This window comes from Euleptes europaea, chromosome 8 (genome assembly GCF_029931775.1).
Source record: "Euleptes europaea isolate rEulEur1 chromosome 8, rEulEur1.hap1, whole genome shotgun sequence".
NCBI classification, from domain to species: Eukaryota; Metazoa; Chordata; class Lepidosauria; order Squamata; family Sphaerodactylidae; genus Euleptes; species Euleptes europaea.
The window spans coordinates 40,615,922-40,633,506 of record NC_079319.1 but is presented as its reverse complement, the minus strand read 5'-3'; the positions used below and the strand labels follow the sequence as shown (position 1 = coordinate 40,633,506).

Below are 17,585 nucleotides of genomic sequence, written 5' to 3'. Positions count from 1 at the left end.
GGGTTTCTCAACTATGTATGTTATCGGTATACCTGGATGGCAGAGATAAACTTTTGTTCCTGTAAGTCAGCTGATTCAGTCAGGTGCCACTCTGGCTCTTCACCTACCACAAGAGCCTTTCTGGATCAGACCCAAAGTCCATCAACTCCAACATCCCATTTCCAAAATTAGTCTACCAGATACACCAGAAGGTCTGCCCCAGTTCCACTTGCTGTGGCTTTTCCTTGGCACTCACTGGACTTAAGTGTGCTAATGCTAACCCCTGGAGGACAGGTAGGGAAAAGTTACCTGGTTTCTTCAGCACACCGAATCCTGCAGCCTTCTTTTGGAATCACCAGACCTAAATGCATCCTCAGCCTACAATTAGTAGGCCCTGTGTGAGGCCAGACATGAGTCCCTGGATGCATAACAGAATACTTGATCTGCAAAGAGAAGTATTGATTTGTTTTAGAACTAGGTCGCTTTTCTAGCCTTCAGAAGAGAAACGAAGACCAAGTTGGAACCATTCCCAGAAGACTGACCAGTCTTTGCATGTTTTCTTGTGTCAACAATTCCTGGTTACACACTTCAAGCCAGTGTACCTGATGTGAAGGCATCTGAACTATTCCAGAATAGACAATCTAAATTACAGATGCATTTCCTGAAGTTCTAACTTTATTTATTTTACTTTATGTTTTCTTTTCTTTTGCCAACAAGTCGCAACTGACTTATGCAACCCTGTAGGGTTTTCAATGCAAGAGATGTTCAGAGGTGGTTTGCCATTGCCTGCCTCTGCATAGCAACTTTGGACTTCCTTGGTGCTCTCCCATCCAAATACTAACCAGGGATGACCCTGCTTAGTTTCTGAGATCTGATGAGATTCGGCTAAAAGGAACTGTTATTTTCTCTGGTAAATGATGACAACCCCCCCACCCCCCGGTTGCTTACAATTAACTTCAGCATCCAAACATATCACATCTGCAGGTAAGCAAGGGGGAGGGGAGGGAATGACATCTCTCTTTATCAGAGAAAGCACACTCTAGGGAAAGAAGGAAGACATTACTTTAATTTGCCTTAAAGTCCAGAGTAAAACAGAACTCAGTTGTAGATGTTGCCAGAGAAGAAAAACTAACAGACCTCTAGAGCATTCTGCACAGATGGAGAAATCAGTTAGATAAAAGTCATATTTTAATCATTTTATATTTCATGGAATAGAAGAGTCTTAGCCACTTTCAGACTTATCTTCAGATAATCAGCTGAAATATCCTTCTTTATCCTATCTGCTTGTGGGATGAGCAGGCTGAAAATCTAAATCATTAAATCTGAATCAATTACTACGAGTCTGATATTTTGCATTTATTAAAATTGTTATTTTAGCCTAATTATCTCAAACTGTCTTACAGCAATTTCCTGGCAAACCTATAGCCCAATGTCTGCATAGTCTATTTGATATCTACTCCTTTTTAGTCGCATTTTTACCATTCAAGTTTTTTGGGGGCATGTTTTCAGTCATCTGGATAAATTATGTCTCTCCATACCGAAACACAATTATTCACATTATCCCACATTTGTAAATAAACGCTCAAAGGCTGGAAGGAAACATGCGCATGAACTCAGACACTTTTAAAAGACACTATCAGCACACATGTTTTTGTGAGCCGGAACTGCATTTCAAAAACTCACATTACTACTTAACTGTTACAAAGTAAATCCTATTCAGACCCATTCATACACCCTTAGCAGAGACAAAATTAGGATGGCTGAGCTCACGGTTCGTTCATATCAGCATTTTCCAGGGAAAACTGTATCGGTTCAAATTTAATTGCTCACCTTGTATTTGTAGTATAAATTATTAATCATTTTGACAGCTCATACAGAGAGCTTTAGAACACTTTGCGCACACATCTTCACGACAAGCCAGGAGATCATTCTTTTTCCCATTTTATAAATGGAAAGCTGAAGCTGATTGCACTATAGATCCATAAATACCTGCCCTCTTCGGCATCCAGTGGCTTCTGGGAACCGTTCCAATAATGCACATGTTTTGGGAACACTCTTACAGGCGTTGTCATTTTTTCTTCCTAGAAGGGGGGAGGAGGGAAACTTAGGCATTGATAATTTATATTCCAAGCACAAAAGACCACAAAAGACCAAACACAAAGACCCCATGAAGTTCTCCATTCAGAACCCTTGAAAAATCAGAACTTGGTAGATAACATAATACAACCAGAGTTGCAAAAAGCTACATGCCCATTTTCCTCAGCATCGAAAAAAAGGAAAGCGAAGAAAATGGTGCCGGTGCCTGGGTTGCAGTGTTCTCTTTCCCCCTGTGTGTTACTATAGGCGGAGCCTGCCTACATCTGACTACCTCCTCAACTACTATCTAGCACAGGGCTACACACACCCAGCCCTTTAAAGGGCTTTCCCCCCTTTGCCTGCCAAACGTGTCATAATATTACAGTGTGTCTCAGCAGGGAAAGGGTGAGGGAAAGAGACTGGTGGCAGCATGTGATTGCCAGCACACCTGACCTTTATTGTACAGGGATGATGGGGGAAAGGGGAGGAACAGGGAGTGGGAGCAGTGGCACAGGGCAGAAACAGGTGGTATGGATGCTATTCCCTCCCCTCTTCTGTGCTCCTAGCTGCTGCCGTGGCAGGGGCATGTTCCTCCCCCGCACCCCCCCCCCCCGTGAAAGCCTCCCAATAGCTGGAGGGTGGAGCTTGTCACCATGATCCTCCCACCCCGTGAAAATCCTGAGAAGAGCTCCGGGGTTGATCCAGAGTACAGCTTCCTATGCAAATAGTAGCTGTGATAACAAACAGAGATAGGTGAGATTTACCTCTCTGCCGCTAAGCAAAGTGAGTCTTTTCCAAGGGTTTGGCACTCCTGCTTCTATCCTATCGCAAAGCAATTCAAGCATTTAGGCCTCCTATTTCACAGCTAGCTGGCCCTGTTTCACAGCTAGCCAATATTGTTGACGCTGTGGCTCATATTAATGCCAAATTACACCGTCACATCTGGTTAGTGACATGAAGATACCTCTTCTTTTGCCAGCTCACTTTTCCTTAGGCCACTCTATCATTCACTTTGCTACATATAAAGCAAGTTACAAGCCTCCCAAGGAGAAATGCATGAATATGTTTCCTAAGTCCACCAGCGAAACACGATTCTGTATAAAGTATTTGAATTTACATTTTGCACATTGAGTCATTCAAAAATCACAGGGGTAGGAGTTACTAAATGGCCATTTATTTCTGTTTGCCTTTTCTTGCCAAGATGAAGGAAAACCCAGCTACCATGCAGACTTAATCTAGATCACAAATAGTCAGCAGGTGCACTATAGAAAGAATTATTTCACACTCTCATTGTAGGAAGCTCAGATAAGCTTTCTCCTCCACCTAGATCACCACATGTTACATTTTGTAGCCTTTTTCAATGGGGATAAGGGAGGCTTCTATCTTGCAAATAAGCATGTCATCATTTTCTGCAGCTTTGAGATATGGCTTGCCATATGATATAAGTTATGATATTGTTCTATCATATATATTCAGGATACTAGGGGTTAGTTGTAATCATGATTTCTACATATTATATTAGGAGCTAGCTTTCTACCACTTGGTTGTTTTAGATATATTTTCATGTCAATGTTTTATTATTTCAAGTTTTGCTCAACCATTACTGATTATATAATCAGGATTTTTTTACATTCCCCAGATTTCAAAATGCTTCAAGAACTACACCCAGGACATGTTTATTAAATATTGTCCTTTGTACCTTTGTTGCTTTCTCAGAATTTCTCCATTGTTGTTCTATGCCCCCACTTCCTCTGTTGATTAAAAAATCCCTGTTGATCCCTGATTTTGCTTCTCCATTGTGGGAACAGAACCTGTGAGTATTTATCTTTGCACCACTTTCTAGATCCTGACAACAAATATTTTTTACATATAAATACTGGACCTATAAATACTGCAACAGAAACAAACACATTTTTAGTACTGGCACTGAAAACTGGAGGACTGAAACCATTCACAATGGCAACATATGGGAACAAAAAAAAATTGAAAGGGGCATATTTATCCATCCCTAATGAAAATTGTAATTATTTCCCTTTGTTGCAGTTGCAGTATGGCAACCTGGTATGGAGAAAAAGGAAGGGGTGAGCCTTCTGTACCTTGCTGCCACAGGGTGAACTGGCTCCAGTCCCCTTTCTCCCGCAAGTTCTCATCTTCAGGGAGGAAGAGTCCTTTCCCTTTATCCATCACAGCAAGCCCTTCATCCCGAATCACTTTCCAGTTTCTTTCTAGGGACTGAAGAAGCAAAGAGGTCAAAGGCATTCTCTGTTCTATAGAACTTAAAGCCCATTTTCATGGTTCCACCTTTTAACAAGCTGAACAACAGTATCAAAAGCATTCATCATCATTAACAAGGTTCTGCAATTTTTAATTTCCACCCATTTGGGGCTTTAAAACACAAACATGAAAATCAACTCCTCGCAGTTTCTCAGCTTCAATGACCTTTTGTTACCACAAACCTTCCTGTCATCCCCCAGCCACCTGCCAGACTGGCCTCCACTTTCACTTGCTCTTGATTGGACAAAGGGGGGGGGGGTTCAACCCGATCATTCCTTGCCATGAGCTAACAAGAGTATCAGTCTTTTCAATCATAGTGCACCAAGTTTGCTCAAGACCAAGCAATATCCACAGTAGTTCAGTTGGAGGTTTATAAAATGATGCATGGGGTGGAAAAAGTGGACAAAGAATTTTTTTTGCTCCTCCTCCCCTACTTTTAAAATCCTGGCCCCCCTCAGTGAAATTGATGGGCAGTAGACAAAAAAAATTACCTTGCTTCACACCATTTCTAATGAACTTATAACATTCACCGCCACAAGATATAGTGATGGCCACTAGCTCAGACTGCTTTGAAAGGAACTAGGCTTTCTTGGATGAAAGATCCATCGTTAGCTATTAACCATGATACTTAAATGGAATTTCTGCATTCCGAGGCAGCAAAACTCGGAATGCTAGTTGCAGGGGAGAACATCAAGAGGAGGCTTTGGCCTTTGTGTCCTGCTTGTAGGCTTTTTCCCATGGTGGACAACTGTGGGAAGCAGACTGCTGGGCTAGACGGATCTGATCCAGCAGGGCTCTTCTTACAATGTTAACATTTCTGAGTTCAAAACAATACAATGTGTATATATATTTGAACTCTGTAGTTATGCATGAAATCTTCAGATTTTTTTTCCAGCTCACCCACTCCAGCCTTTTAATTGGTATTTTTATTTGACTATGCATTAAAGATTATGCATGCTTCAGGGACACGGCCAAAACGGCCATGAGAATACCTCCAAATGAGGTGCATACTCCAAACTTGCTTTCTACAGAGACTGTGTGTTGCAAAAAGTAATGGCACTACTTTGCCTTGATCATGTAATTACTTAAAAAGGGCAAGAGTCCAGTAGCACCTTAAAGACTAACAAAAATATTTACTTAATAATATTTACTTAATAATATTCACTTAATAATATTTACTTAGTAATTACTTAAATTGACTTCCCAGAAGCTATATGTACAAAGTGATGTACAAAAGATCCTTTAAAACAGTCGAACAGACCAATAATAACAGCAACTAGATTTGAAAAGTTCAGCTCCTAGAAGTAGTTCCATATCAAAAGACTTCTTAATAATGATAATAAAGCATTTGTAACCTTTCTAAAGCTGAACAATGAAGTGATTTGGCGGTTCCCTTTGGGGAGGGAGTATAACACGGCCTTGCTGTCAACAAGACAGCATCTTGCCTTCCCTGAAGGTAGAGACTAAGAAGAGCTGCTCCCACAGGCATGTCAAGATGAAGGCAGGGAGTAGGGAACACCTTTAGTTTTGTCCTTCTATGGATCTACCACATTTTCCTCCTTTTCTCCAAGGAGCCTATGGTGACATACACAGTTCTGCTTCTCTCCGGTTTATCCTCACAACAACCCTCTTAGATTAGGCTGAGGGAGAGTGATTTCAAGGTCAGCAAATGAATTTCCTGGCTTAGTGGGGATCTGAAAGTAGGTCTTCCCAATCTTGGTCTAAAACTCTAACCAGTTCACCATACAAATTGATTTTTCAAGAAGCCAACTGCCTAGTACAGTCATGCTGGATCAGAAGGGGAGAAGAGAGAAGCTCATGACTTTCCTGGCAATCATTAACATCTACACCTAACACATTGGAGAGATTTGTCAGTAAAACTGCAGGAACACAGCCAGGAACAGGTTTATCTATCCTCTCTGGAGGGATTTCTTCCCCAGACAGCTATAGCCGAACTGATGTTTATGCAATTGGATTAGTCTACATAGCAGATTAGGTTGATTGTTCTATGACACTAGTGATACCCAAGGGCATCCAAGCAAAAGACATGTGTCTTTAGCTAGCTAACACAAGAATGAGACAAGAATGATTATGTTGGGAAGGTGCTCAGTTGCTACCTAGAGAAGTCCAAATACAAATCACCTTTTCCCAGCTCAGTATTAGCAGCTATGTAGTATCTGTGCATCCACTGAAGCACAGTGCTGGTGAGGACTGTCACCCAAGCTCTTTCAAATGCCAATACTTGCATTGGCCAGAAATAGTTTAGAAGTGATGGGTCATAAAGCAAGAAATAAGCCATAACCTGCTGAGGTTATTTAGGCTATAAAAGTCCAAGCTGGCATGACTTCAAAAGTCATGGAATTGAACAGTCCTGTGAGGTCAAATTGGAAGCAGAGTTTCACTGGTGGGGTTGGAGTTTTATAGATGTGCTCATCAGATCCCCACAGGTCTTAGGTCTTTGTCCCATGTTGGCTTCCCATGTTTCTGCCCAGCAGTTAAGGACACTAGTGGAACCAACCAGTGCAAACTGCACTGTTCTCACAGTCCAGGGATGTTCCATATACCTCTTGTTCTAGGTCAGGACATTTGCCCCACACATCCGTTTGGCGCTAAAGCACCAGACTGAAACTGGAAGAAACTTCTGCAAAATCTGTTTCCTGCTGTTGCAATGTTCAATAGCCTATACTGGAATTATAGGATTTCCTTAAAGAAACAACAATGATTTTCCCCACAGCCACAACTAATGCAACGAGAACAAGATAGCACTTGCTATCTCCATGTTTATTAGTCATAGCTTAATATGGAGTGTCGCCATCCAATTACTTCTGCTAAACAGATTTAATCCTCTTAATTTTACAATTTAATTCTATCAGCACCTTTATAATTTGTTTCTTAAATGGTTTAAAGTTATGTACCAAGCAAATTTTTGCTATTTAACTAAACAGGCATTTTGTGCAACGTCTACATTTTTCAGCTACAGTCATGCAATTAATTTGGAACTTCTTTCATTTCACAAGGGCAATGCATTGCATTACAGATGTATGACTTGGATAAAGACCTAGCATTACTAGTAATCCAACATCTGACAGTATCCAAAGGAAGAGATGGCTGGTACATTTTAGTCTGGTACATTTTAGTCCAATCCTTCCTCCAAGGAGTTCAGTGTAGGGTATATGCTTCTCCTTTCCCCATTTTATCCCCACAACAACTCAGTGAGATAGGATAAGCTGAGGAAGTGTGATTGAACCAAGTTCACCTTGCAAGCTTCGTGGCAGTGTGGGAATCTGAACCCAGGTCTCTGAGATCCTAGTCTAACCTCTATCCTAACTACTATTCAACTATTATCTTCTCTGTGCTCAACCCTAATGGGCAATATATCAGAGTATCATTTCTTTTAAAACTTAGACATAGGCTTTTACAATTCCTGCCCTTCACTGAAAATCCCAGGTAGCCTCCTTTCCTTGAATTATGTGCTTTGTAATTGAGCCTATAGCCCCACTAGAAGTGTACAAAGATATCTGTTCCATGCTAATAAGTTGAAGCACTATCTAAATAAACTCTAGACTGTCACTGAGAACTGAAAATAGAGGATATAGCTTAATCAATCACCTCCAGTGACTTTGTTACCATATTAGCATGATACTACTGGGATCCTTTCTAAATATCAAACCAACATTGTTAGGAAATGAAATATGTAGTTACCGGCGTTTCTATTTCTTTTCCCTAGGGACAGCATTTTCAATGTAATTAGAATACAATTTTAAAAGATATCTTTTGATCCCTAAATCTCTACTGAGACATTTGAAGAATGCCAATTATCTACTTGCATCGATAATCATCTATCATAGGCTGGTGGAACCAAGCAAGGGAATGTCAATTCATCTTTTTAGGGAACAGTTTTGCTTAGAGAAAAGTAGTGCCTTCCCTGAAATGTCACAAAGAAATGGCAGCTTTCTTAAAAACTCTGATGCAATGTAATTCAATTAGACCATAGCCATACAATACCACTGGCAATAGAGAAGGACAAAGTGGAAGCAGGGTCACTTGTTCCTATTATCCAGACTCATCCCCAATACTATCAGACGCACCGAGAATGAAGCACAACTGGGACTACTTTTTCCTGGACAAAGAAGCAGGAAAAGGCTGTCAGCAGGTCAATCAGCCATTACATACCAGAATTGTCCCCTTCTAACTTGGCTGCCAGCATCTTCCCCTTCTGCTTATCTTACATTATTTTTGTCTGGTCAGTTTACTTGCCAGTCCTAGTGTTTCTGTACCCCATTGTGACTTGCTTCTGAACCATAGATTAATACAGATTCCATCTTGGACTTAACCATACCATGCCTCCTGTCAATATGCTGGGAATACCTCCCAAGTTCTTGCTTTACACTATCTTGTTCAAGAAGGTTCCATGGCCTTATGAACCATACAGGCAACCGCCGTACTCAGAAAACCACCATACTACAATGCTAGCTGTTATGTACAGGAAAGTTCACATGGAAGCTTACCACAATGCTATCTAAGTGTTTAAGTGCCTTTGGGAATGGTCAGCTATAAATCTAAATCAGTAAAGCACTAATGTAGGAAACAACACTCACAAAAATGAGACACTATGTTGCATGTGGATTTGTGAAATTTCATTCGGAGTGGACTGTGTCACCTGCAATGCGGACTGGATTAGTGAAGATCAGGGCAGGAACCACTATTGGTACAGAGTAGTTTGATAAAGGTGTTTGCAACTCCCACGTGCACACTTTAAATGCACCTTCATTTTTATCAGTCTCTAAAAATAAGAGGCCTTTAGTAACTAGGACTAAAAAAAAGCTATCTACCTGGTTACTCTTGTAAATAATAAAATCTCGGTTAGGTTATCCAGTCTACCTGAGCACAACCAAAGCTTGTAAGAACACAGCAAACAAGCTGCCCATCTACATCCATTTATTGAAGTGTGTGAAGATCGCCATTCTGAATCTTTCCCCTTACAGTTAGGGTTGCCAGTTCCAGCTTGGGAAACTCCTGGAGATTTGGAAGAGGTCCTTGGGAAGGATGGAGCTTGTTGAGGAAAGGGAGCATAACAGGGATATGATGCCATACAGCCCACCCACCAAAGCTGCCATTTCCTCCAGGGTAGCTGATGTCTGTAGTCTGGAGATCAGTTGTAATAACAGCAGAACTCCAGACCCCACCTGGAGGTAAGCGACTCTACCTGATATACAAATAGCACCTTGACTTGTGTAGCTTTTTGTCCGCTTACATTAAAGCTTGCCCTGTGCTCTGCTTTACACTTGAATGGGGTATACCCACAGGGTCAGCTTTGGCCTGATCATGGGTGATTTTGGTCGACACTAATGTCTAAGCTGGATTCAACAATGAATGGAGAGAAGCCAGTAAGAGTAAGAATACATCACGTGCAGTTCCAGTTACAAACTAAAGTTAAATGCTGCCAAATTGGATTGGTTGCTGTTCCTTTTAAGCAAACTGTGAAGTGAACCAGTCACAACTTGAACTGTGTGAAAAAAAGAACTTGCCCAAATCTCTCAGTTTTAATAAACAATATGAGTAGAAGCACAAATGTCTCCGAAATTAATGAAACAGCAGTCCTTATTAAGCTTGTTACCACTCTCATGAGAATGTTATGGCACATTCTGCTAGCAACAAAACAGAGTTCATTATTGGAATCACTTTCAAATATTGAAATAATTTTACACAACATTAACATAAAAAATACACAAACTGCAAACAATTTTTCCTGAAACGTTTTATCAAGTTAGAATTCCAATTCTTTAGGCAACCTTCCAACTGAGTTAGTTACTTTGAGATCCAAAACATTGCACCAATTAAAACAAAATATATATGTGCATCAGCAGCAGCATATGCTGTTATGAATACAAACCAGCATGGATAGAATCAGTTGCCAGTATTGCTCAAGGAACACATTCTTCTGCCCCCTCTAGTACTTTATCACTGTATTGTTTCATCGTGCTGTTCCATGAATCTCACTTAAGCTTCTCTTTTGTAGTTAGCAAATATTACCAGGCTAATTATGAGGCTACTACTGCATACAGAAAGGCACATTTGGTTTTATGATCTTTCATGTTTTATCATTAAATAGAGAACTTGCATGAAATATTTGACTTTTAAAAATCTGATTTATTGTAATATTTAACCATTAGGAAAAACAGAATACCTTAAAGATTGATGCTAAAAAAATAGGAAAGGGCCATGGATCAGTAGTAGAGTACTTGCTTTACATGCAGAAGGTTCAGTCCCTGGCATCTCCAGTTAAAGTAATATGTAATAGGTGATGCAAAAGACCTCTACTTAAGACTCTGGAGAACTGCTGCCAGTCAAAGAAGACTAAGGCCCTTTATGCATGGGTACTTTCACTCATGTTCACCCCCAGTCTGAATTGGTTGTTCCTTGGAGTTATGCATGAGTTTTCCATCCATTAGAGATTACCTTGGGCCCAGCCCTTGCAATGTCTGGGTCTTCCCATTCCTCTGTTAACCCGACTCTTCCATCTTCCCTGAGCAAAGCTTGGGTGAAATCCTTATACATAAGGCAAAGTGCAGGACACACAAGCTTAGTTTTGCTCACAGCCAATTACAAAGCAGCATGGACAGAGGTGGGGATTAAAATATTTCCTGCTTCCTGGGAGCTCTTTCTGAGCAAAATAAAAGCTTTTTAAAACTGAGGGTTGAATCCCCCCCCTTTCCTTTCAAATTGCTCCATTTTTGTTCTTAAATTGCTTTTTTATGTGGCAATTGGGTTTGGGGGGATTTTATCTCAGAGTAAGCTGCGTAAGCAGTACAAGTAAGCCAATTACAAAGCAACATTTAAAGTGGCGGGGACTTGATTTGAGCTTGGAGACTACTGGTGCATAGATTCCCAACAGGAAAGTATGGGTCCAGCGAGCAATGAACCTCAGGTAAAACTCCCATGTATAAACGACCAATAGACAACGGTCTAGCTCAGTATAAGGCAGTTTCATGTTTTCATATGCATGTGTATGTGTGTAAAGCGCTGTCAAGTCACAGCTGATTTATGGTGACCCCATAGGGTTTTCAAGGCAAGATAATAAAATCAGTGGTTTGCCATTGCTTTCCTCTGCATAGCAACCCTGGAATTCCTTGGTGGCCTCCCACCAGGGTCAACGCTGCTTAGCTTCTGAGATCTGATGAGATAAAGCTACCCTGGGCCATCAGGTCAGGGCTGTGTTTATAGTCATTACATTTATATCCAGTCTTTCTTCCATGAACACAAGGTCTCCCATCCAGGCACTGAGCTAATTCATGTCCATTTACTTGAAAGTAGAAAAGGGGTATATGTGCTATGGAATATGTATGATTAAGTAGCCCTAGCTTGATCTCATCAGATCTCAGAATCTAAGCAGAGTTGGCCCTGGTAAGTATTTGGATGGGAGACCACTCAGGAACACCAGAGTCACTACGCAGAGGAGGGCAATGGCAAACCACCTCTGAATGTCTCTTGCCTTGAAAACCCCATGGGGTCGCTGTAAGTCAGCTGTGACTTGATGGCAAAAAAAAAGGTGAAGTATGTTATTTCTTTCAGCATTTCTATCTTACCTTCTATCATTAATAGCTGGTTACATGTACACGGGAGAAAGAAAACTGTTATTACATTATTTCTGCATGGGAACATGGAGTATCTGTTGCTCTTTCTTGAATATTACAGCACAAGAGCAAGTGACAGAGCACAAGCATTAGTAATCTTGGAAGACAGAGCCTCCTATTTAGTCCCCATAAGTCTGCACTCTTTCTGCCATTATTTATGGAAAACTGGCACATGTCATCCCAGTTGTGTTGAGTTGGGTTGCCAACTCTGAGTTAGGAAATACCTGGAAATTCTGGGGGTGGAGCCTGGGGAAGGCAGCATTTAGGGAGAGGAAGAATCTTAGCAGGGTACAATGCCATAGAGTTCACCCTCCAAAGCAGCCATTTTCTCTAGGCGAATTGACCTCTATTGTCTGGAGATCAGTTGTAATAGCGGGAGATCTCCAGGACTCACCTTGAGGTTGGCAATCTTTGTGGAAAAGAATGAACCTTTTTTTAAAATACAGCCAAGCAAATATGGGAGGACAGCAACTATGTATGAATTCCATCTTCTCCAACGAACCAAAGCAAACTGAGTCAGGATTCAGGAAGAACTCTACCACACGGGAAATACGTCTTTTAAAAGGTACTCTCACCCTGTCTAATTTTATTTAAGAGCTTTCTTCCAAGATAGAGTGTTGACATCTGCCACCAAAACAACCTTTCCACCAAGATTTCTGACATGGCAATAGTAACTGCATTAATGTTTAAATATATTTTACTCAGAAATTTTATAATGTTTGTTTTTAAAGCTTGAACAAAACTTTCGTATTGGCATACCTGAATGTATGCTAACAAAAATAAAAATAGAAAACAGATTCCAAAGGACCTTGGTAAATATCATGATTCTTGAAATCCCACCAATCCACATTCTGATAAGCAGCTTTGCATTTGCTTCAAATGCAAGAATTAATAACAGATTCCGCAGTTAATGCTTCACAACATTGTTCCTTAATAACATCATAAGAGTAGTAATTATGAATAATTTACTTGTCCGTCTCAAGTGCTATAGAAACACTGAGGAGTTACTTCAGCTGTAGTTTGATTTTTGTATTTATTCAGCTGGCCTGATGCTGCCTACCTTACACAATGAAACCTCCCACCGAAGCCTCTGAGAATTAGGAGCACAAGGGAAAATGGATCAGCCTGTTTCTACTAATTACAACATCCAGCAATTTAAGGCTCGCCTCCCAGTAATTAGTGTGAATTACTGAGTCACTACGGTCATCTTCATCTGATGATCTCAAGTGGGCTAGCATGTAATTTTTTCTGTTCCCTACTCTGCAATCCATGCCTTCCGATATATAGTTGTAAAACAATATGAACAAGGGCTGAACAATCATCAGTTTAACTTGTAGCGGTGACTTCCAGAATGAATTAGGGGAATTTTGCATAATGAATTCCAGGTACAAGCCGTAAGGAATGAAAAGACTTATAGTGTAATCCTATCTTGTGCACATTTATTCAGAAGTCCCACAGTGATTCATGGGAGCTTTCTTCCAGATAAGCATTCACAGGATCACATCCTTAGCATCTCCTTAGAATAAAGATACATAGTAAAGAAGACAATATGACTCACCTTGACCAATTCTGTGTAACCTGTTTCTTTTGCTGCCCACCATGGCTGAGCTTTTATGCCCTTGACATTGTATAGAGAACGCTGCCAGACGGAAGCAAAGTGACCCCGTTGGTGGCCGAGTTCATACCATTTGTATGCCTAGAAGATTGGAATTTGTTAACTCATTTACATTAGTTACAGTTCAGCAGCAAAGGACAAATCAATAACAAATACAATATTTAGGCAATTCTTCTGTGCATCCTAACGATACTCCCTCCACATTTAATGACTAGTTTCCTATAACTCAGCACAATCATAAATAACCAATTAAAGCTGAATAAAACTGAATCACTCAGGAAGGATATTTTTACACAGGTAATTAGGCTATACTGTAACAAAATGGTTGAGAAAGATGCTTTCATAAAAGGATAGGGATTGTGGACTATACTACTGTGTACAGTACATACCACGTCTGTTGCTGTAAGTATCATTGTACTATGTAATTTCTGCATCGTTTAATATGTCATGCTAATGCTTTTGCTTTGTTTCAGCCCTGCTTCAGATTTCTGCAATGCAAATCCTATTGCTCTGTTTACTGGATGCCCCATCCTGTGGATTGTTTTGACCTACACTGTGAAATCTGTCTTGAGTCTCAGTGAGAAAGGCAAACTATACATAATGCAAATTAAAAAAAATGAATGCAATGCCAGGGTTTTGTTCCAAAGAAAACTGAAGTGAATTTAAATAATGTATAATTTAGCATGTGGAAAATTAGACCACCAAAGAGCTCAGAAGCATACAAGCAATATTCACATTATTTGTATATTACAGATATATCTTTAGAAACTCTTACTAGGTTGCTGATACACCATTTCATCCCATCCACACATAACCAGTACTTTTCTTTTGTGGAAAACCCTCTCTGAGGCACAACTTCTCAAAAGCTTCCTATACTCTTGGCCTGGCCTTTTTAGTACATAAAGAAAGTGTCTGAATCCCAGAAGGGACCATGGGTTGCTGTCACAATAGGGTTGCCAGGTCCCTCTTTGCCACTGGCGGGAGGTTTTTGAGGCGGAGCCTGAGGGGGGTGGGGTTTGAGGAGGGGAGGAACTTCAATGCCATAGAGTCCAACTGCCAAAGCGGCCATTTTTTCCAGGTGAACTGATCTCTATTAGCTGGAGATCAGTTGTAATAGCAGGAGATCTCCAGCTAGTACCTGGTGGTTGGCAACCCTGTGTCACAACAATTTACAGATGGGAACACCAGGAACTGGTCTCATTGCTGGGCTACTGAAGCCCAACCAAAAGACACTTGAATATATATAGCCTTCCTGTGTATTTGAGCCAGCTGTCTGCTGGCTAAAACTGACCCACTGTCTAATAGATTCCTGCTTAGGTCTGAAGGAACCATTTAATCATATACAGATCAATAATCACTATGAGATTAGCTGATTGCTTCAGGGCTTAGCAGGAATTTTGTGGGTTCTTCTCAGATTGGCTGACAGAAGTTCTTTTACTCATCTGCTTCTGATTGCTTGTGCAAAGGGGTTGGTTAGGATAACTAGGTCTGGTCTCATTGAGATTGGGTAGGTCCTAGCTGAAGGACAGGAACAATTAGTGCAGCTTTGGTGCTTCAACTTAATTAGATAGGTAAACACCCTGAGGCATCTGTGAATGAGGGGAGCTAGTCCAACCAGATATTGTGGGCTGACTGGCCCAAGGACCTGGTGAGGAAAATCTTTCAGTGTTGAATATCATCATCTGAACTGACATGCTGACCAGTGTAGGGGAATAGTGTTGATGAATAGCATCTTTCAACACATTTTGGAGTGCAGACCCCAAAAAAGTGCTGTTATTCTCCAAACTTTGAGCCCTGGTGGTTCTGCCCAAATGTTGTGAACCCACAATAACACAAAAGGAACTTGAAATTAGCTGTAGTTCAGCTGTTTATAACTTAATAAATCTTAGCCCAACCCATATTATTTTCTGGAGTCTTCATTGAAGGTGTGTGGGAACAACCAGAAGTGCAGAAAGCAGTTGCAGAAATAAAAAGGGGTTTAGCACTTGCATGGGTTTAGCACTTCATTGCCCTGCGTGGGCTGTGTCCATCCCTTCCCCCGCCCCATCATGGCAGCCCCTGTGAACCCTTCTTCCTTTGGTGCCTTCCCACTGGATATGCCAGATCAGTCTGAAAAGGTCCCAACAGGACATAGTCTTAGCCCTGCCACTGATTCTTTATGAGCTTCCTTCCCTCTAACATTTATGTCTGTTCTTTGAACAATCAGCAATAAAGGAAAATACAGCTGGAGAGTGAAAAGAGAAGACGCTTGATGCTTGTTTACATTACGCTATCTTCTCCACCATAAATGGACAAGTCCATTTGGGTAAAAATTGGTTCTGAAAGGGAGACCCAGTTCCAGGTCCTTTCATGCTCACCAGTAATGCAGCACTAAGCAGTTACTTCTATCTAAACCCATTGACTATGGTGGACTTAGAAGGGGGTAACTCCACATAGGACTGCACTACAAAATTGCAAAGTTTATCCTTTCTTCAGTTGCTTTAAACTAAAGTAATGTTTTGTGTTTTGAATGAGGACTATTAAAAACAAAGCCACTTAGGGAAAATGTAAATGTGTACACTACTGTTATTTAATCCCCCAATAAATGTCGCCCAAGTATCAGTGCTTCTGGGTCATAGTCTTTCCCAATTGATTATCAAAAATATTTTTAAAATGTCATCTGTAAGATAAACATTAATCTGAACAGGGTGTTATATATTTGTACAGGATGATATATGAATTAGGGACCCTAAATTGGAAAGGTGTATACTAATGTTTTAAATAAATAAATAAAAATGATTTCCCACCCCTCTTCAGCAATTCCACACCAGCCATCCTCATATTTGGTAGAAAGTACCAGCAAGATTATAATATACATCATAGTGTATATAGTATATAATGAGGTGTATTACATAAAACTGCAATATAACACAATATATAGTTAGTAAAAATAGAATAATGCAAGAACTTGAAACCTGGTACTATTTTGTTAATTAATACTTAATTATTTGATGTTTGTATTATATTAAGATGTTTTATATCCGTTAACATGCCTTGCATGTTCTTTTTGAACAGAAAGGTGGGATATAAATGCATAAATCAATGATTAAATAAGTTTTCTACCGATTTCTCTCTGCTGCAATAAATCCATGACTGCATACAGAAGCAAGTGTTACTGACTAAACATCACACCAATATCACAAAAAAATGGCTCAGCACACAAGCTTCTAAAGATATTGAGTTACAGGGGAATCTGTCTTATTTGTCTTTGTAGCCAAGCTCTTAGAAGGAAATAGAGAAGCAATTAAATGTACACACCCAGCATCCATTTCCACATATTCCTTTCCTTACAGAAAACAAGGGGGTAGGGAGATCCTATTTGAACACCAGCAACTGGAAAGCACTTTGCTGCCAGACAGCTAGTTCTTTGTTATGGATAAAGGTGGATCTCCCCACACAAACAAAATCCCAAGTAGTCTCAAGCATCACATTAATGACCAGTTTCTATTTTTCTCCAGGAGCTACGTGCCACAAGTCGCCTTCAAGTTCATTTTCTCCAGCAGCTCCGAAGTACACATGTAAAAATAGCCTGAATACCATATTGCAAAGCTCGAAATAATTAGATGCAGAGAGGTTTATGTTCCCATTCTCTTCATGCTTGTAATATGTTGTTTTAGTCCAGCTTGTATAACTCTTAATGATCTATGAAAGGAAAGAAATGCTTTGGAACTCTGTAAACATCTGAAACTCTGAGAAATGGTGTTTGTAGTGACAGTGGGCAGGTTCTTTGAGCTCTTCTTTATGATCGCTATAAACAAGCTCAAGCTTCTCAGAGGAGATGGTCCTAAATTGTGTCCTTCAGTGTTGGGGTGTTATAACATAAGTTACCTTCTGCAATTTACAGTGTATCACTAGCCTTTGAACCAGAAGCCTAACTTTACAGAAGCTTTTGATGTTGTACCAGAAGGTTCTGAGCCACCCTAAGCCCTGTGACCCAGGGGAGCTGCCCAGGGAAGCTGCCCCAAGCC

General features: G+C 40.4%; 1 protein-coding gene across 1 annotated transcript in view; it reads right to left on the bottom strand.

The window, feature by feature from the left end:
* ASPH (aspartate beta-hydroxylase) overlaps window positions 1–17,585 on the bottom strand; it is a 124,475-nt gene that overhangs the window by 4,477 nt on the left and 102,413 nt on the right. Inside the window, exons 24-27 of the mRNA XM_056854910.1 lie at window positions 13,522–13,659; window positions 4,152–4,287; window positions 1,969–2,060; window positions 289–422 (exon numbers count right to left, since the gene is read on the bottom strand). Of these exons, the coding sequence (XP_056710888.1) occupies window positions 289–422; window positions 1,969–2,060; window positions 4,152–4,287; window positions 13,522–13,659 (500 nt within the window). The remainder of the gene's footprint in view (window positions 1–288; window positions 423–1,968; window positions 2,061–4,151; window positions 4,288–13,521; window positions 13,660–17,585) is intronic.